The 21,318-nt window shown below is 46.2% G+C and overlaps 1 protein-coding gene across 1 annotated transcript; it reads left to right on the plus strand.

Moving 5' to 3' along the window:
* The first annotated feature begins 6,905 nt into the window (after nucleotides 1–6,905).
* LOC136540205 (uncharacterized) lies at nucleotides 6,906–7,824 on the plus strand. Its single transcript, XM_066532211.1, has 4 exons — nucleotides 6,906–7,114; nucleotides 7,221–7,305; nucleotides 7,389–7,481; nucleotides 7,563–7,824. Exons 1-4 carry the CDS (start codon nucleotides 7,044–7,046, stop codon nucleotides 7,758–7,760), a joined length of 447 nt encoding a protein of 148 aa, XP_066388308.1. The 5' UTR covers nucleotides 6,906–7,043; the 3' UTR covers nucleotides 7,761–7,824.
* Nucleotides 7,825–21,318: the final 13,494 nt, after the last annotated feature.

The raw sequence follows: 21,318 nt of genomic DNA on the forward strand, positions 1-21,318 counted from the left end.
GGGCGTTGGGCGAAATCGGGCTATGGACGCTGTCAGGCTGCCCAATTTCGCCGTCAGTGCCGCCTGCACCGCTGTCGCCTGCCCCTCCCTGACCCCTCCACCGCCTCCTCGGCGCTCCTCGGCGTGGCCCGTCCATCTACTCCCACGGCGCATGGCTAGGGTTCATCATGGGGCTGCCCCCGCCCCATCCTCACCATCCTCTCCGACCTCGACGTCCCATGGCGCGCGGCTAGGGTTCACCGTGCAGCTGCCGGCGCCTCATCCTTGTCGTCCTCTCTGACCTCGACCTCCTCCCTTCTATCCCCCCCTCGTGGACCGCCGGCAACTCGACTCGGCTCAACAAGCCACGCAACCTCCGCCGGTCCACCGTACCCTGCTGTCGTCAAGAGAAGCGTCGCCGCCCCTACCCTCTCCGCCGGCACGGTGCAGGGTGGAGAGCCGCCCGGGCTCCGATTGACTGGCGTGCACTCCTCTTCCTCGTGTTCGTAAGTAACCATAGCATCCTGACAGATGAGAAATTCTCCTTTCTCTGCATCACCAACTGAATCAACACATTTACTTCTTCTCGTTCTGTTAATTAGCCGGATACTTGTTTGCGTCTAATTGCAATTCGGCCGCAGCTACTTCGCTGAACATATACATCTGTTTGTTCACAAACAAACCACCCCCAAAATTAGGTGACAAGCTTTGTATCTTACATGTTGTTTCCGCAATTCAAAGTGGGTTTTGCTGCAAAAGAAATAGTGGTAGATAGATTTTAGCTTAGAGAGGTCATACAAGGTCTAGTTTGAGTGCTATTTAGACCTTTCTGACTGCCACAGACTTCTTAATTCATTTGTGGTGCTTGGGTTATGGGAAGCAGCAATACAAACTCCACTCAAATCAGTCCCCCAGCTTCAATTTCTAGAGCCTGTCATGGTTGTCACTGAAAGAGGGGGTGGGGGGATCTTCATAGTCATCAATCTAGACATAAAGCTACTTGAAAGGACTGGAAAGAGTCAGTTCTCAATGCCATATTAACACTGTACCAAACACTGCATACAGTTGACTGAACAATCTTCTTATGCTATCAAATGAGTTAGTTTTGTTCTTTTAATGTTGGATAAGATGCTTGAAGCTTGACAAAGCCTTGGCATCAAATTGAAAATCCATTCATAAATTGTATCATAGTTCAAATTGTTTAGCCTTATGCAGCAGGAAAAAATTTTATGCCCTCTGGGCTGAAACTTTTTATTTGAATCAAATCAAAATTATCTTCCATATTCTACTGGTCATCTTTTACCCTCATTGTGCAATTTGAACTGTCAGGGTGCATTAGATTTTCTGTAAGGATTTACTTGTAGCCCTGGAAATATTCCAATCAGCTCCATGCTTTCATCCATTTTCACAGTTAATTTCACAAACATCTTCCTCCCTTGATAACTGGAAATAATGGATTGGACATACTAAACTGTTTATCTCTGAACTGAGTGCTGATATATCTATACATCACAAGCGAATTATGAATGTTGAAGTCAGTTGTTTTGCTCCAATACTACTTAATACTAAGTTATGAAAAGAAATTAATCTTAGGCCTGTAGAATATACTAGTTAATGCTTCTTAGTAGAGCAAACTAGACATTAACCTGGTGACACATTGTGCTGGTTATGACTACTAGCATTGCTAGAAACAGTGACCCCTCCTTCCCAAATATAAGGCGCGGTTTGATTTGGTGTGGTCTTCGAGGTCACTCTTTGACTGCTAATTTCTCTTATAATCTATCCTTCACGGCAAAAAAAAGGTTGGTCAGTAGAGGGTATTTCTAAACGCGAAGTCCAATGTAACCACTCTTGTAGCACAAAGTTTTCATATTATTAGACTAATTGTTGGCAAAGATTACAAAGTTTGATCATGAAATACATGCATGTCTTATATATTGGGACAGTGGGAGTATGTTTTTATTAATTGCTTTTGGATTTGTAAACAACTGTTTAAATGTTGAAATTGAATTAGCCCTATTGCATCCTACTTCTAGAATTAAATTGTTTCCATTCTCTAATGACAGATGTCAAAACCTAGAAAGGCAGGCAGCCGCATAAATTTGAACCTCGACAAATCCTAGTGTTCATGAAGAAGCTGAATGCATTATGTAGATTCTTTATGGAAGAAGGGGAACAATAGAACGGACTATGAGCTTATCAATTGGGTTGGTCTAGTGGCATTCAGAAACTATATTAGGAAGGGCAAAACATCCTATTATGTTGCCTAAGAACCGACTCTAGGTCGACGCGCTCCGTTCCCTGATTTCTCAGCAACATAATATAGTGAATCGCCACAGTCGATCTTTATATCTACTTTATACCTATGTGTACAATGAAAATGTCGTACCTTAATTTGCCCTGGCCCATAATTTTTTTGTTCCACCACTGACTAGTTGTAGTAATTGCATATATTTTTGTTATCTACTCGCATAAATATGTTGTTCCTTCCGCGTATAGATGTTTGCATAATATGACCATGATGCATGGCAATGCAGTAGTACTAGTAGCATGTACGATGCGTGCATGGCAGAGAATGTGAAGCTGCAGCAGCTAGCAAGGTGACGCCAAATCAAAAGCTCAAATAAAACTAGGATCAATCATAATTCAGAAAGGAAGCTTATGTGCAACAAAAGTAAACATACTTTTTTTTTAATTTTTATGAATTTACAAATGAAGCTTATACTTGGGAATATATAAAAGGAATGGAAAGGAAAAACTGTCGGTCTGTAATCTATGTATGGGGATTTCTGTCAGTTTCTGCCACTCCTGTCAGTATATATTTTCGTTTTCAGAAGTACTAGTACTACTACTCCTGTCAGTATTTTGGCTTTGAATGAATGGTTGTTGCAAGACTATACTCTGTACCAGCAGCAGAGTTGAATGTTTGGTAGTTTTGGTACCGTTGTTCAGGCTGCTATCATAGTAGTACTAGTGTTTTTCTTCGGTAAATTCCAGCTGGTATATCCTACTATAATATAGTCAAAAGTCAGCTCTTGCTTCCTAGGATCTGATCAGTGATTAGTACTAGCAGATAATGAGCCGTTAAACAACTGAGCAAATGCCAGTATCCCCTGTGGTCTCTCTCTGGAGGTGCATAAAAGCACTTGCAGACTTGCTGCACACCCTGACTGATCTGCCCTGACCTCACCGTTTGCTTTTCTGACATATAGATGTTTCTATTTATTATGCGGAAGGAACAACATATTTATTATGCAAACATATAGGACATCAACATATAGATGTTTCTATTTATTATTCATGACAATAGCATTTCGCATTTTACTTATCAAATTATGTTCCTGGTTTTAGTCAATGCCTGGAGTAGAACAGACTAATAAAGGGCAAGATGTTAGCATTTTCGGTCCAATCGCCTTGCGCCATATGATATGAAGCCCTGCTGTGCTCCTGGCTTGCTGGAAGCAGGCCATTGATCGGCTTCCATATGTGTTGCCCTTCACGCTGTGTCGCATTGATCGATGTCTGTGTCTGCTTTGTCGTCACCTAGATTGCTTGCCGTTGCTGACTTGCGCTACTGAATTTGCCGCGTGCTAGCTGTTACTCACCGATCCCATTGCAGTTCTTTTTTTTCTTCTGTCCATCTTGTTTGAGTCATACAGCATATGCAGTGGGCTAGTCCTGCTTTCTCTTTGTTTGACTACTACTACTACAAGTACTACTACTACTACTACTACTTGTACTACTAGTACTACTACTTCTACCACTAGTACTACTACTTCTACTACTTATACTACTTTTTTTCTTGCATCTCTTAGAACAAGGCACGAAATGTCGTGAACATCAAAGAGTGCATCCCGATGCCCCATGAATGATGAGCAGCCATCCCATGGAGAGCAAGAACTAGATGACCAGCTTACTTAGGAGCAATTCGATAACGAGTTAGAAAAGGGTCTAGAAGTGATGCTTACTTAGGAGGACCTTGTCGATGATGAGGATCCAGTGGGGGGGAGCCCAGGGAAGAGAAGGCGGAGAGGATGCCCAAGGCGAAGAAGGGGATGATGATGAGGATGAGGATGACGACACCTCATCAGGGGGATATGTAAGTCCCGAGGATCCTTTCCCACGAGAACCCAGACGAAGGCCAACGGAGGACGAGTTGGACAAGGATTTTGATCCAAACGATGAGGTACGAATAAAGCCTTAGTAGCTTGTAAATTTGGCTAATGCTATGGCTATATGTTATCTCTGTTAATACTTTTGACCTACCGTATACACAGGTCGTCCCTACTCAACCTCTGAAAAGATGACGTCGGCCTCCGGCTCGTCTTGCCGGACAATACGTAGCGGGGCAAAGGAGATCAGAGGAAGGAGCCATAGATACTCGCAATGAGGCCTCCGCTCCACAACCTTAGGACACAACCACGATTGAGACTGCCCAGCCAAAGAGGGAACGAGGGGGGATTAGAAAGCCAAACTAATATCACGAAAAGGCATGCTATGTGATAACGGAGGTCGGGCCAGACGGGCAGATCCTTGAGCCATATACATACAAGGCGAAATTCTATAATCACATCGGGTTTGTAGTTAGAGATAAGTTGAACCTAGCTATCCGTGGCTGGAATCTTGTACCTATGAGCCAAAAGGTAGACCTATAGGAGAACCTAAAGCAGAACTTTAGGTTTCCGAAGGGAACGCACGAGTTGGTACAAGAAAATGCTTTTAAGATAATGGGGCAGAGCTTCCGATGTTGGCGGTCAGATATGAACAAGAATTTTATCCAACAAAAGTTAACTCCTTTCCATGAGTATGGCAACATAACTCCAAGTCAATGGGAGGAGCTCGTGGCTGAGAAGACTTCAGAGGCATCATTGGCCCTCAGTGCCCGTAACAACGAGCAGGCGAAGAAGAACCAACACTACCCTCGTCTAGGCCCTGGTGGCTACGCTGGCAAGCAAGAGGTCTTTAGGAAGATGGATGCAGAGGCCGAAGCTGTCGGGAATACGGAAGTGCCAAAGTTGAAGCCACGCCTCAAACAGTGGATATACGCGAGGAGTGTGGATTCATCCGGTAGTAGCCTCAAGTTTGCTAAGCCAGAGACTGGAGAGGTAGTATCAAAGATACTGAAACTTGCTGAAGACAAGGAGAAGGGTGCATTCAACCCTTCCAGAGAGAGGGACGAGCTTACCATTGCCTTGGGAAACCCCGAGCACACAGGACGCACTAGGGGGCTAGGGAAGAGGATGTCCTGGAAGCATAGATTCGTAGAGGAGAGGCACATGTACAAGAAACATGGCAGAGACCGAGAGTCTAATATTGAGCGCCAAGTGAAGGCTCTAGTTGAAAAGATGTTGGTGGAGAAAGGACTATCTATGATGGAGCCACAGACACTAATGAGGCCGCCCGGAGAACTGGCGGTAGTTGGTAGTCCTCCGGATGTTCCTAGTAGTCAAGGTTCCAATGCAACTGGAACCCCCGTCGATCGCATACGGGCGCCAACCAGTTGCAAATTGGTGGTTCCGATGGGTAGGCAAAACGTGATCATTGAGGTGGCAACGGGCGTGGCACATCCTCCGGGCAGCACGTGGCACAATAGGGACATCCCGCAGGACTACACTCGGGTCGAGGTGCATACCGTGAAGCCCGAGTTCATGACTTAGAAGATAGAACACCCTACTCCCGAGGGGCTCGTGTTACTCGGAGACGTCATGAACCAGTTCATCCTCTGGCATAGATGGGACATTGTATTGACCGAGTCTTCACCAACTCCGACTGAAGTTCATCCTCTGGAGCGACCCGTCGAGGACGGGGAGGTATACTCACCAGCCCATGACCATGACCACCACACGCTAGAGACTTCTCCACCTCGTACAGAGCAAGGGCATGATGACATGCCACATCCTTCTCCACCTCGTACCGAGCATGGGCATGATGACATGCCACGTCCTTCTCTAGCTCGTACCGAGCAAAGGCATGATGAGATGCAACATCCTTCTCAATAAGCGCAGCCGATACATGAACAACAAGTGTCTCATGAACAGCAATTGCCTCGTGAACAGCTGATACGTGAAGAACAAGTGGCCCCTAGAGTAGGTGATGCATAAGTTGACAAGGACGTGCCCGAATGGGAAGCTCAAAACAAAATCCCAATCAAGATAAGGCCATCGTATGTGGGCATTAATGACATCTCATCGGTGCACAAGTGGATGGCCCATGACCAGTTCAAGCCTAAGAACCAAGTAAAAGAATTCAGAGCACTAGCTTATAAGGAGGGCACCACTAGCAAACTGCACAAAGGGTTTAATAAGTATCCAGCTGTTGATAACCTCAAATGGTCAAATGATTGCCCGGATAAGTATGAAAAAGGCAAGAACTTCCTACCAAACCGAGTCATATAGTGCTTGCCACGTGGAATGAGAAAGTTCCACGATTGGTACTTGCGTGCTTAGATAATAGAACTAGAAATCTTACAAGCATGGATCCCTGCCGGCACATTTGGAGCTTTAGGTGGGTAAATTGCCATTGAGTTTAAGGATATCCAGGCATACTTCCACCTTGGATGAATGGAAATGAATCTAATTCGCATGTGGTGCCTGTAAGTCCTTGCCCTCTCGATATGATATGAATGTAATCTTTTGATTTTGTTGTAACTAACCCGCGCCGTGATTTATAGAATGCAAGCGGACTTTGTGAAAAAGAGGCCAGCTCTGAAATATGGGTATATAGACCCTTCACATATAGCATCAACAAATTTTAATTACCTTAAAGAGTAGAAACTAGATTGCAAAGAACTAGGAGGTGGAAAGACACTTAAGGAGAAAGAGGACATCAGGAACAAGAAAATATTGGAAGAGTCACTCAAGGTTGCGGCATACATTGCCCTATGTTTTAAAAATCTCCAACAACATGATAATATATGGATACCATACCACTTCAAGTAAGTTCGACTGTATACTTAGCTTTGTTCAATATACTTTGTTCGATGCAAAAGAGCTTATGTGTTCCTTCTATGACTAAATTCATGCAACGATCACTGGATTTGCATAGGCGTCTGGCTCTCACATAGCATGGCATGGGTCTTTGATTTAGCGGATTTCCCAGTCGAGACATACAAAGACTTCATAGCGATTGTCAAGACGTATACATATCGACAATCCTTATTTTAGCTACTATGTTTGTATACATACTTGTAAGGTTCAATGTGGGATACTAACAAGTTGCATTTGCTAAAACCATTGGAACAGGGCATTCAGGCACTATGTCCAGGAACATAAGGGGAGGCATCATCCAAATAGGAAGGAAAAGTTGTATGTCAAAACTCTATGTGCGGTAAGTGTCATTTACTTTGGTACTCCATATATTACGTGTCTGTCAATAGCATTACTTAACATCTCCATATGCAAAACACACAGTGCCCCAAGCAGAAGCCTGGGAGTCTACATTGTGGATACTACACATGTATTATGATGAGTACCATCGGTGGCTACAACAGAAACCCCAATCTGGTAAGTTTGAACCTCTTCGCTCGTAGTATGAAAAGTTCGCATATGTTGTGATATAGTAAACCTAAACTTGTTTTCTTGTAGTTGGAGAAAGATAAAGACACGAGAAGGAACCCATACAAGGATGACGAGCTCTTAGAGATGGTCGGTGACCTTTGCAACTTCATAATGGACCAGATTGTGTACCATAAAGGCACTTACCATCATCTTCTTTTCGACTTAGGTAGTAATCATCTATACCAACACCTTCGTGAGACTGATATGCTAGCCCTAGGCCGTTGATGACAATGTGGACTTGTGGTATGGTTTGGATTAGACTTTGGAACGGTTTGGACTTTGTTTTGCATGTGGACTTATGGATTTCTTAATGGACTATGTTATAATGATGGACTTCATAATGGACTATGTTGTAATGATGGACTTTTGTGAATTATGACTTGTGATGATGTTCTAAATAATGGTCTTGTGTTTGTGGATGTATATATGTATATTTGTGGCGGCCAGATTCGAATTTGAATTATATATATATATGTGGTCAGATTTGAATTTGAATTATTTGTTTTTTTGCTGGAAAATCCACTGTAGGGGCGGTTCTTGATTGAGCCGCCCTTACAAATACACACAGCAGGGGCGGCTGGTGATACAGCCGCCCTTACAGAAGTCCACTACAGGGGCGGCTGATATTACTAGCCACCCCTACAGAGGGCACTGTAGGGACGGCTAAAAACACCAGCCGCCCCTACAGAGAGCACTGCAGGGGCGGTCAGGAAACCGCCCCTACAGAGGCACCCTCTGTAGGAACACCCTGAGAAGGACGGCTGGAGCAGCCGCTCCAATAGAGGCTCTAGAGCCGTCCCTACAGTTAACTTCTGTAGTAGTGGTTGAACAAGCAACCAGAGCTGACTGGCTTACTAGATGGAATTGTGGTCTTGGATGCAGTCATGCAGAACAAATGCCACCTGTAAGGTCAGAGTCACGTTCCACGTAAGTCAACCTCAAATTAATGCAGGGGATAACGCTGCCTCATCTAAAAAAATACTCCTGATTGCTGCTGCTTGTCACACAGAACATGACTCTGAAAGGGGTCGAAACTCAAATGAGGCGCTAGGGACACGGTTGGTTGCCAATAACACGAGAACCGTGAGCCATGTGAATGTTACAAAAACATCAGTGCTTAATGATAATTAACTCACATGCATATATGATACTCCCTCGTTTTTTAAAATATAAGATGTTTTGATTTTTTCTAGACACGTGGTTTTATTATGTACCTATACTAGCATATATCTAAAGACGTCCTCACTAGATCTAGCGAAATCGCTAGCTGATGTGGTCTATAAAACAATAAAAAACAGGGTTGATAACCTTTGTGGGCATTCGCAGACGAGCAAGGGTGAGCAGAGACACGGAGATTTTTTAGAAGCATGTGAGACTAGTGACTTCCCTCTCGCTGCCGATATGCTTTTTAGTAATTTTTCTCCTCCACGTCGAACAAAAGGTGACGTGAGTCAGCGACATCGTCACCCCATTAGGACACCCTAAGGGGTTGTTTGGCGTAGCGCCGGTTTGGAGGGCTCTGAGTTTCCGACTCCTTCCATTCAGGCACTATAGCACATTGTTCTGCGCTATAGCGTATTGTAGCAGACTCAAATACGGCTTTGGCTCCGGCAAAAAAAACTGAGAAAGTGGAGGAGCCGGAGGAGCGGATGTATTGGGGCTTCGATGGCTCTGCTATAGAACTATTCATCCTGTTTCGTTGAACTTATCAGTCATGATACAATATTTTTCTCTCACAACAAATCAGCGAACAGTACTTTTCAGCCCCGCTTTACAGCGAAGCGAACATGGTAACTACATTAACATAGTTGGAACCGCTTAGACCCCCTCAAAACAAGCCCTAAATGCATAGCAAAAGTTATACATATAGAAAAATCAAAATATCTTATAATTTAGAACGAATGAAGTACATCAGTTCAATAATTTCATTGGTTAGATTTGTTGTGCTTTAGTATAGTTCTTTTACTCCGAAGAAGGTTGACAGGTCGGCACACTTCCCTGATTCCCTCTGGTTAATCTCTACTAACTGAAAGTAATCAAATCCTCATCCCTGGACTCCTCTTCTGAAACTATGCTTCCAATCATTAGACAGCCTGTTCGGTTGGCTGGTTCGTATCGTTGCTGGTTTGTGAAGAAGTACTGCTGGCTGGTTTGTGTGAGAGAAAAATACTATTCTGGCTAAAAATTTACGATCGTTTATAATAAGCCACAGTCAAACGAACATGCTGAGAGTTGATGTCGATTAGAAAGCTGTGCCTGCCTCCAATCATCGTGGTCCGCGCGGCCTTCGGGAGCACACGAAGTCAATCTTGAGGTTTCACTGCCTTTTTTTTTTTAGGGGCTGCCTATTTTATTTTACATATTTGTGCCATAGGGCGAGTGATATTTTGCATATTTGCAGTCGATTTTGTGTGTGCTAAGCTAAAGAGGGAAGAAAAGTTCAGCTCAAGAAAAAATATTCTTGTTTGTGAAAGAAATGTTAAGTCAAATAAAAATATGCTAGAAGTTGATCTCGACAATAGATCAGATGGTCCAAAAAATTATTCATGGGTAAGTAGGATCTAAATTACCTTATAAGGTGTTTTGCGGAACAAACAAGACCCCTTTTTTTACGACTAGGGTAAGCATTTCTCCAATATGAACACTCCATTCTCTAAACATTCCTAACCTGGACATGTACCTAGCAACACCATCCATCCTCATGCTTCCAAATCACACACTTAAAGTTGCACCAAAATTGGAGGCCAAGAGGAGCAACAACAAATCACTCAACGCAACGAGGGCGCGGGTAGAGAGCAGTATGTGGATTGAGGCTTTGATCTACTCCACAAAATATTCATGTGAGTGAGGAGAGAGAAAAAGAATTGGAATGTGTTGCATCCGCTCACCATTTATGTAAAAATCGTTTTTACATCGTTGTACCCTTCAATAGTTTTTTATATCTTGTGCGTATTTTAGAGAATCATTTTCGTTCTTCATCTTTGGCTAGCGAGAAATTCAGAATAGAGGATGTCTATATTTGGATATCTAATTAAAGAAGTTGTCGGATGGTAGTTTTTTCATCAAAATCTTCGTTTTCTAATAATTAGGAAGGATATAAAGAGTATGTTGAAGTTACTCTAACAAACTACGTATAAGATGCCTACCCAATTAGATCTTCTTATAAAAATCAAAGGTTAATTTGTCACTGCAACTAAAAATCACAAACAAAAAATTACATTACCATTTAGATAAATAGATAATCATATTATTCTCACAACAATATATAAATATTTATATTAATACAAATCTACCAAAAATATTAATTATATTTAAGTAGAAAACACAAAGTATTATCTATATCTATACTTAATAATAAAGAGGTAAAATTTCTCTCCATCTTTTTTTTGTCCGTCTAATTTTTTTTTGTCAGTCTCCCCCTAACTACCGGACAATGAAGAATTTCTTCCGTCCGGACTTATATAAGTTAGAACAGCTTTTGTCTAGCGTGATATGAAGTCCGATTCTAAAACGTAATGGGTCGTGTATGTTACCCGGATTCATAAGCCGCCAAATAGATTTCCTCTCATCCTAAATAACTTGAATATGAGTCTTTAAGGCAAATAGTAAAAGATAGTAAGAGTTTAAATCTGCACGTGTAGTTTTTCTCTAGGCACGCAAGCCAGCTCTTACTGTGACTCGCACCAGGACGTGACAAACTCCAACTTGGACTCCTCTACGTGATGGACTAAGGAAATAAACTACGTGACCAACTCAAAACCAGCCACTTACGTGTATATGGCATGCAAGCCAAGAATAGAAATAATAATATAATCCAGAAAGGATCTACTCATGATATTTAGGCTTTCTAAACAAACAAAGCCAAAACATAGATTGGACTGCAACTTCCTTAACCTCCTTGATTGACATTCGATCTCATCATCTCACAAGAAGGCACACATAAAAAAATGATGATATATTTATGAGTAAATATTTTTGTGCCTTACCATGGAGGAAAAAGATCTATCAAGGTTGCAATTTAATTCAATATAGATTTGATACGACATTGTCATCACTAGCTATTAAAAAAAGTTAACTACCCTGCTATTTATACGGGCTATATTTGCTAGTTCTGCATTCACGGACTATCTTTGCTATTTCTGCATTGTCAGACCATCTCCAACAGCACCAACCCAAATACGAGACCTATTCCATGGTTTGGATCACCTACAGGGAAAGAATCACGCACCCAAAATGGCCCTTCTCCAACAGCAAACGCAAAAAGAGAGGAGCCCCTGAGCAGTCAAGCCTCAAACCCCACCTCCCTCCCCGCCGAGCGTCGAGCCGCCATGGACCCGCTGCACCGTGGGCACGCCTCGCCGAGTCTGGGCACCTCGAAGCTCGCTTCCCCCTCCTCCCTCTCCTCTCCTTCCATCCCCCAGAACTAGAAATCGAAGCCTCCGACACCGCAGAGCTCCGAGGCATTCGTCGAAGGGGGGAGGATCAGGGAAGGCCGAGAACCAAGCAGCGAGAAGCATGGCCATCGGTGCCGCCTTCTGAGCGAGGCGGGTCACGTCGCCGCCAGGGAGCCCCATGCGCGTGGGTCAAGCCGGGCCGAGGCCAAACCGCATCTACGTGAGGCGGGGCCCACAGTGGAGGAGCAGTCGCAGCTGCTGGCTCAAAGGAGGAGTCCTCCCCCCATGGTCCGCCTAACCGCGCCCCACCGCGGAACCCACCTCGCCACGGTCATGCCTCACCGAGCCGGTCGTGCCTCGCCATGGACCCGCCTAGGTGCGCCGGTGGCACTATGGCCTCCTCTGTCGGGGTGTCCCTCAATGCCCTCGCTGCCACCTCCTTTCCCAAGCCTAGCCCCGCCCCTTCCTCCCTTTTCCTCGTTATCCTCACGTCGGCCCTGCCCCGATGCCTGCTCCACCTCTGCTCCACACGCCTCCTGCTGCTCGCCGCCTCTAACTCCACCTTCGAGTCCTCCGTCGAGTTTGACTACGTGAAACCCGCCAAGTCGAACAAGGAGGAGGAGGCCTTCGCGCCGAAGGAGGAGGACGATGTCGTAAAGGCCTCTACTGTCGTCGAGGGCATCGCCGCCGCTGCCATGGGCCGCCCCACCTCAGCGCCTCCTATGCTCTAGAGATTTAGGTTGAGGAGTGTAGGATCTCTGGTTGGCCTAGAGGAGAGGGTGAATAGGCCTATCAAAACAAACACTCAAACTTTTATCAAATTCACCTTTCGACACTGCCGCTCTAGAGGGCGGCACTGCCGGACTGCGGCACTATCGGATCATAACAGCAGCACTGCCACATCTGTAGACAACTTCAAGTCATAGTTCAAAATCAGTGAATGGACACTTAGACCAGAGAAATTTCTCAGCCTACTACAGGTATGATAGTCACAGATCAAGAGTTAGAAGTTGTAGGAATACCACACACAAGTAGATCGACTAGAAACCCTAGAAATCACCTCAACCAAAATATGAAATACAAGTAATGTAAATCAAGCACAAGTGACACAATAATTTATCCCGTGGTTTGGCTCACCACCAAGGTTTGCCTAGCTCCATGTTGTTGAGGTTAGCCACTAAGGTTTAGGGCTTTCCAACCCTTCCTTGTTCTCAAGTCAAGAGACTTAACTCTTGAGATGAGGGGTGAGCATACTAGCTTCAAGAGATGGTTATAAATCTCCTAGGGCTACCACACAAGTTGACAAGCTCCATGGGTGACGCTCTAGCCAGCTAGGAACCAAGCTCCAAGAGTAACAAACACAACCGTCGGCCAAAACGTGAACCAAGTGCTCTTTTGAGTTGAGGAATCAATGGAGCTGCTCTCTAATCGAGTTTTGGACCCTTTTTCTCAAGGATTGATGGGGGAATCAATGGATTTGCTTGAGGGCTCAAGTTCACTAATGGAGGGAGAGAGAGAGCTCCTTTTCTATTTTGGATGAGCTAAAATGAGTAGGAGGAAGAAGATGTCCGTTGGGGAGGAAGAGGATGGATATAAATACCCCCTTAGCCCCAACGATCACTTAAGTCATGGTAGTGCCATGGCTTAAGTGTGGCAGTGCCTCTCTTCAAGTGCGGCAGTGCCGCACCAGTCAAGACAGCAAGGGTAAGAGTAAAGTTTAGGCTGTCCTGCTGTAAATCTGAGGATGCATGTGTATGTTTAAGCACTTGGTAGCACATGTTAGCTTAAGCATTGCGTCCCTCTTTATAGTACGGCTTTTTCTATACTCAAATTCAAAATATAAAAGAATTTAAACCTCCCTTGAGTTTGAAACCATCTATATTTGTAATTAGGGGCTCCTCCATTTCGTGTATCATCCTCGAACATGAATTCCCTGCTTGTCATCTCGATAAATCTCATTAGTTCTCTAATCGCGTGGTCATTATCACCAAAATCCACAATTAGGGCTTGATTGCACTTTCAATCTCCCCCTTTTTGATGATTGATGGCAACCCAATTAGAGCTTACAAAAGATATGAAGTAAATACTGAGATTTTTCGAGCCATAGGTGTAGAGCCTTCACCTAAATGTGTGAATAGAGAATTGAATTCTAAAATTGGCATAAGAAGTCAAGATTCACATTTTAGTGAAAGTGATGGGGCTCTCCCTACATCCATGCTCCTGTGGGGTGCTGCATACTGTGTCAGGTATGTAAAACGTGATACGAACGATAGTTTATGCACAACATGTTTTACTGTCATAGCTGGGTGCGGCACTGCCGCACCAGAGTGCGGCACTGCCAGACTTGATGTAACAGCACAGATCAGAACAGACACCACACAACATGTGATACATATAGAGATATACATTCTAGCACAATTGTATCATAAGCGACAACATAGATTAATATATATCCATATCCTATACATATATAAAGTACTTAAGTAGCATTATTACATAAATAGAGTTTCTAATAGACTCTCAAACTCTCACCTAACGAAGACTACTCTAAACGGATACGAACATGACTCTAGCTGCAGCAACCTCCTCTCCATGGCATCAAAAAAGTTGTTGACCCCTGTAATTTTTGTTGACCCCTCTAATTTTCTTCCTCTTTGGCATAAAGCACCAAAAAGAGAAGAAAAAAAGAAAGACCAACACTCACTCCTCATCCTCTTGGATGGTGTCCCAAACGATATCATCCCCACCAGCAGCTCCACTAGCACCTGCAATGTCCTCTTCTCCACCATCATCATCATCGTCGGAGGAGGAGGAAGAAGAAGAAGACACCACTGCCCTCCTAAAAGCTCTAGTTTGGTTTTTGTGAATTGATGAAACTCTAAGTGCTAACCTAGTTTATCAAAGTGATTATGAGATAGGTAGCACTACTCCAAGTGAGCAATGGTGAAAATCATGATGATGGTGATGGCATGGTGATGATCAAATGCTTGGACTTGGAAAAGAAGAAAGAGAAAAACAAAAAGCTCAAGGCAAAGGTGAAACTTCATAGGAGCTTTTTCGTTTTGGTGATCGAGACACTTAGTGAGTGAGATCACATTTAGGATCGATAGCCGTACTATTAAGAGGGGTGAAATTCGTATCAAAATGCGGTTATCAAAGTGCCACTAGATGCTCTAACTCATTGCATATGCATTTAGGATCTAGTGGAGTGCTAACACCCTTGAAAACATTTGTGAAAATATGCTAACACATGTGCACAAGGTGATACACTTGGTGGTTGGCATATTTGAGCAAGGGTAAAGAAGATAGAGTTGAAAATGAGTTAGTCGCGCTGGTCATAGAGTGACCAGACATGTCCGAAATTGGGACCGGACGCGTCTAGTATTTTATCTAGTCTTGGGGTAGTCAGATAGAAGTGACCGGACATGTCCGGAATTAGGACCGAACGCGTGCGATATTTGGACCCGAGGTGAGCGACTAAGTAAAAGTGACTGGGTTCTGGCTCAGTGGAGTGACCGGACGCTGATGAGTTACTGTTTAGCATTAGGTCAGAGTGATATAGCCCGATGTAGGATTGCAGAGAGCGACTGGATGCGTCTGGTGTGAACCTGCAAGTCTCGGGTTTTCAGCACAATAATTCATCAAATGCTGGGAGCGTCCGGTTTAGTGTGATCGGACGCGTCCAGTCGTCCCAAAGTGGCTCTAGGAGCTCTCTGGACTCGACCTGACGTTGCGTCTCCTAGGTCTGGTCGTTTTCTAACAACATGTTTGATCACATGGTGTTACTGTGCACAGGGATAGCCATTGGGTGCTAATGGCTAAACAATTTGAAAGGGACACATGGCGGTCAGGCTATGACCAAACACAGTGACCAGATGCATTCGGTCACCACACCGGACATGTCCGGTGCACACGACCTGTGCATCCGGTCGTCCCACAGTCAGCCCAATAATTGAGCTAATGACTCTATTGTTTGGGGTGTCGATAAATATCATTTGGCCGGCTCTAGCTCACTCTCTTCGTCATTTGCATTGACATAGCAACCTTATGAGCTTAGCCAAAGCCGTCCCACTCAGCTCCATCTTTGATTCATCATCTTTGTGAGATTGGGAGAGAATCCAAGTGCATTGCTTGAGTGTTTGCATATAGAGGCACTTGGTATTCGTGTTTTACTATGGGTTTGGCTTGTTACTCATGGTGGTTGCCGCCACCAAGATGGCTTGGAGCAGTAAGGATCGTCGAGCCAAGGTTGGTGATTGTCACCGGCTCCGATCGTAGTGATTGTGAGGGGTTCTTGACATTTTCCCGACAGAGAGCCAAAAGGTACTCTAGTAAATTACTCGTGGCTGTGTGATCCTCATCTTGTGTTGTTTGTGAGGCACCCTATTGAGGGTTTGGCATGTGATGCCAATTAGCGCATGAACCTCCAAGTGAGTGAATCGCCACAACGAGGACTAGCTTGCCGGCAAGCAAGTGAACCTCGGAGGAAAAAATCATTGTTTCTAGATTGTCTCCTTGGTATTCATTGGTATTCACTCATTGGTCACTTACCATGGCGGTATACCTCTCTACCACTCTCTTGTATTTCATTATATATTCACTTAGATAGAACTAGTGGTAGTTAAAACTAGACAATGTATCATTTAATTGTATTACTCTCACTAGGTTGATCACCTCAGTGTATATTAGTGACATGGCTTTGTTGTGATATACTAGAGATCATAGAAAATAGAATTGGGTAGGTGGCTTGCAACCCCAAGTATAGTGCTAGCGTAAAATTCGCTTTGGCATCTTATTGACTAATCATTTGTCTTAGTATTGTTGTATAAATTTTTAATAGGCTATTCACTCCCCTCTAGCCATTAGGACCTTTCAAGTGGTATCAGAGTTGTGGTTACCATGATTTGAGGCTTAAAAACCTTCGGTGTAAAAATGGTTTAAATCAACAACACCAAGAAGCCACCTCAATTTGATGGCTCAATCTCTATTGGAAGGCTAAAATGATAACATATATCAAGTCAATCAATAGGAAAGTTTGGAAGATGGTGGAGACCAAGATTGAGATAGAGGATCCAGAGAACCCCACCGTCACCGAAGAAGTGCTTCTCCAAAACAATGACATTGCTCTTAGTGCCATCCATGATGCTATTGATGAGAGAATATTTAAGCAAATCAAGAACATTGAGATGGCTCATGAAGCATGGAATAAGTTGGAGGAATCATTTGAGGGCACTCAAACTATGAAGGGTACCATGGCATATATCCTCAAGGAGAAGTTTGCTAGTTTCAAGATGAAAGAGGATGAGAGTGTGCCGGAGATGTTCCATAGGTTACAAGTGCTTGTCAATGATCTCAAAGCACTTGGTGAGAAGGTGGAGGACAAGGACTTCTTCCATAAGTTCTTGAGATGCTTACCCTCAAGATTTGGCACATTGGTCACTATTCTAGTGAGGAGTGGTTTGGACACTATCGGGGGCCTAATACCGGGGTACCCAATGAGGTGGAACTAATAAACATCGAACGTTGGCGCTTCCGATCAGACAAGAGCGCTACTACGCTTCTTTCCCGAATGACGGAAGATTGGCTCCGCCTCGCCCGACCCCCGAGGGCTGGCTCCGCCTCGCCCGACCCCTAAGAGCTGGCTCCACCTCGCTCGACCCCCGAGGGCTGGCTCTGCCTCACCCGACCCCCGAGGGCTGGCTCTGCCTCACCCGACCCCCGAGGGCGGGCTCCGCCTCACCCGGCATCTAGGGGCGGGCTCTGCCTTGCCCAACATCCGAGGGTGGGCTCCGCCTCGCCCGATGGCCGAGGGCAGACTCCGCCTCACCCAACAAGTACGCCCTGCGCCTTCATAAGGATGAGCACAGGGTACGACATGACATTCAAGTCAACTGCTATACCAAGGACCATGTCCTGCACGCATGCAGGAAGGTACCGTCAGGATACAATGGGATGGGCGCTTTAGACCATTCCGGCATTGCAGAGTCCAAATAGTATTGTAGGCGCCGCCTTCAGCCCTCGAACACAGAACCCGGCATAGGTATATGACAACCACTATGGTCCAGGAAGAGACTCGCGCCCTCTATAGTAATAGATGTACTATCACCACAGCGTGGTCCGAAAGGAACGACGCCCACTCAATGACCCCTTGGGCCCACCACTCTGATCGGAGCACTCGTTTCGGCCTCCGACCGCTTCTAGACGCCCTTTTCGATTGGAAGGCCTTGCCCAAAGCGCTACTTCCGACTCCAACACCACGTCTCTTCGACCGGGGCTCGTAGGAACCAGAAGACGTGCGGAGAAAGGCAAGGCAAGGCTCACAAGTCAAAACCATTGCACCAGAGACCATACCCTACGCGGAGCAGTACTCTACAGCCACCCTGACATTCTACAGTGACATCGACAGTATTGTAGGCGCCTACCATTATCTGGTACCCGCCGGTGTGGGCAACCAGGCTCGGTAGATGTGGACAACAAGGCTCGGTAGCATACGCACCCTTCCCCTCTCACTTGTAAAGCCGTCCCCTTCATCTATAAAAGGGGGTGTGCTTCCTCCAACAAAGAGGACCGACTCTTGACGGATAAGTTGAACACACATGACACGACATACACAACTGAGTAGCGACCAATCCCTCAGCAACCTTTTCGATCATTCCATCAGAGACTTGGAACTTGTCCCTCTCTCGACTATTTTGTACCCCCTACTATGAACCTTTTTTTGGTGTTAATAACGCAAGTAGCAACAGACTAGACATAGGGACATTCAGCCCGAACTAGTATAAACCTTGTGTCCTTTAGCACACCATCTGGGCCTAATGCTCATTAATTATAAATTCACTAGCCGGTGTTTGTTCGAAACACCGATAGTTGGCGCGCCAGGTAGGGGCCTTTGTGCATTCCAAATCAGGCCTTAGATGGCTATCCACGCAATCAGCTGGGTCCCAGGCGCACACATGCATTTTGGTGACCTAGACTTCATTGTCACACTGGGAGGAGAGTTGGCGCTAGCCCACGCGGCCATCTAGTCTCCCCCATCCGCCAACTTCAGCTACCGGAGGCTTAAGGGCTAGCCGAGCATCTCCCTTGGACCCCAGCCATCTAGGGAGGCCCCATGCCACATCACCCTCTCTCTAGAATGCTCCACATGGTGCGCCTCAATGGCGTTTCCGTTCAATCTCCGCAACACCGTAGCAACCGTAAGCCACCTTGTGGCCCATCGCGTGATCCCGTTTCCCGTGAACAGCAAGTTCATGGGGATGATCGAAAGTGTCACTGAATCCCTTCTAACTTTGGTAGGGGCAGCCATCATCCCTCCCAGGAGTGCTTCATGGTAGAAACCTCTAAGGGACACATCGAAAGTGCCTCCGAGGAGGTCACCCCGACAGGCGACCTCGGCGATGGAGCCGAAGGGGGAGCAGCAGCCCCACCTCACATAGGGGTGGAGCAGCTTGAAGCCTAAAAATAGGAAATAGACAAAACTAGATAGCAGCTTGTTCGGGAGTACAAGAAGATCAACGAGGAGATCAGGCGCCACGAAGATGGAGGGCACGCACACGCCGTGGCCTGCGATGTGAACCAAAGGATCATCATCGATGATGAAACCCTTCCCCTCTTTGCTCGTGCAAGCCTGAACATCGCCGCCATGATGGCCCTGCTTCATGGCCTTCCAGAGGCCACGACGCCCGAGGATCACTGGGTCCACCGCGAGATTCGCACGCTACTTGAGCGTGCAGCAGCACAGCAAGCAAAGAGCTTGATGTCTCGGTGACATGAGCCCGACACCAGCCAGCGTACCCCCTCGGTGCGCCCCGCTAGGGACGCATTGGTCCACCAGGCACCGCAAGGCGATGGGTAGCGCACCACAATCCTAGTGCATCAATGTCTCGGCCACAACCATGATGCACGCAGCACCCTCAACGCCCGCAGATGCGCCCACAGTGACCCAAGGGAAGGAGCCCGCCACGGCTATCATCCTCAACGTGGCGGATGCTACGATAGCGGCGAGGACCAGAGCCAAGCCCTGGCCTGCCAGGCCCTCAAGCATTCGGCCGTCACATCCTCAATGATGTGTTCCCACCAAGGTATCGACCACCTACTGACATCCCTAAGTACTCCGGGGAGACAAACCCTGAACTTTGACTTGAAGACTATCGGCTTGCCTATCAAGCCAGTGGTGTGGATAATGTCGACTTCATTATCTGCAACCTTCCACTGTTCCTTGCCGACTTGGCACGAGCGTGGTTAGAGCACCTTCCGTCCGACGCCATCTAGGGTTGGGCGGACCTAAGGGAGATCTTTATGGGGAACTTCCAGGGCACGTACAAACGTCCCAAGAACCCCTAGGACCTCAAGAACTGTCACCAGAAGGCCGGCGAAACCCTCCATGGGTACATCCGGTGCTTCTCTTGATAGTGCAACGAGCTCCCTAACGTCGCCAACGCCGACGTGATAGGAGCCTTCCTGTCCAGGATAACATGTGAGTCTCTAGTTCACAAGCTAGGACACGAGGGCTCGTGGACCACCAAAGAGCTCCTAGACATCACCACCAGCCACGCCTCAGGAGAGGAGGCGGTCGGAGCAATCTTTGACCGTTCCGACAGCAAGGCAAGGCAGGACGAGAGTGCCGGTGAAGGCACCTCGAATCATTTTGCCAAAAGGAAAAACAAGAAGCAACGGCGTGAGGACCCACTCGTGGCTGCTGCTGACTGCAAGGGTGGTCAAAAGCCCACGGAGGGCGCTTCGAACCACTTTGAGAAAATGCTCGAGGGGCCATGCCCGAACCACGCCTTCCTCGTAAAGCATCTGCTCAAGGACTGCAGCCTCATGCGCAAGTTCCTGGCCAGGAGCGCCAACAAGGGGGAGCAAGGGAAGGAACCTGTCCCCGCCGCCGACGACACCGAGGAGAAGGATGATGGCTTTCCAACGCCCGATGGCTGCCTCATGATCTTTGGAGGATCAATGGCCTACGACTCTAAACATCGCCAGAAGGTCGCATGCCACCAAGTCTACACGGCCCAACCAGCCACACCTCTCTTCCTTCAATGGTCAGAGTCTGCCATAACCTTCAATCGGACCGACCATCCGAACACCATCCCACATCTAGGAAGGTATCCGCTTGTCGTCGACCCGATCATCGACCCAAAGCGCCTCACCAAAGTTCTGATGGACGAAGGCAGCGACCTCAACATCATGTACGCAATGACGCTCGACGTAATGGGCATTGACCAAATGCACCTCTGCCCAATCCGAGCGCCTTTCCACGGCGTCATCCCTGGAAAGCAGGTCACACCACTCGGATAGACTGATCTGCCCATTACCTTTGGGGATCAGTCCAATTATAGGACTGAGACCCTCACCTTTGATGTGGTTGGGTTCCCTAGAACCTTCCA

Source organism: Miscanthus floridulus, chromosome 2 (assembly GCF_019320115.1).
Source record: "Miscanthus floridulus cultivar M001 chromosome 2, ASM1932011v1, whole genome shotgun sequence".
Classification (NCBI taxonomy): Eukaryota; Viridiplantae; Streptophyta; class Magnoliopsida; order Poales; family Poaceae; genus Miscanthus; species Miscanthus floridulus.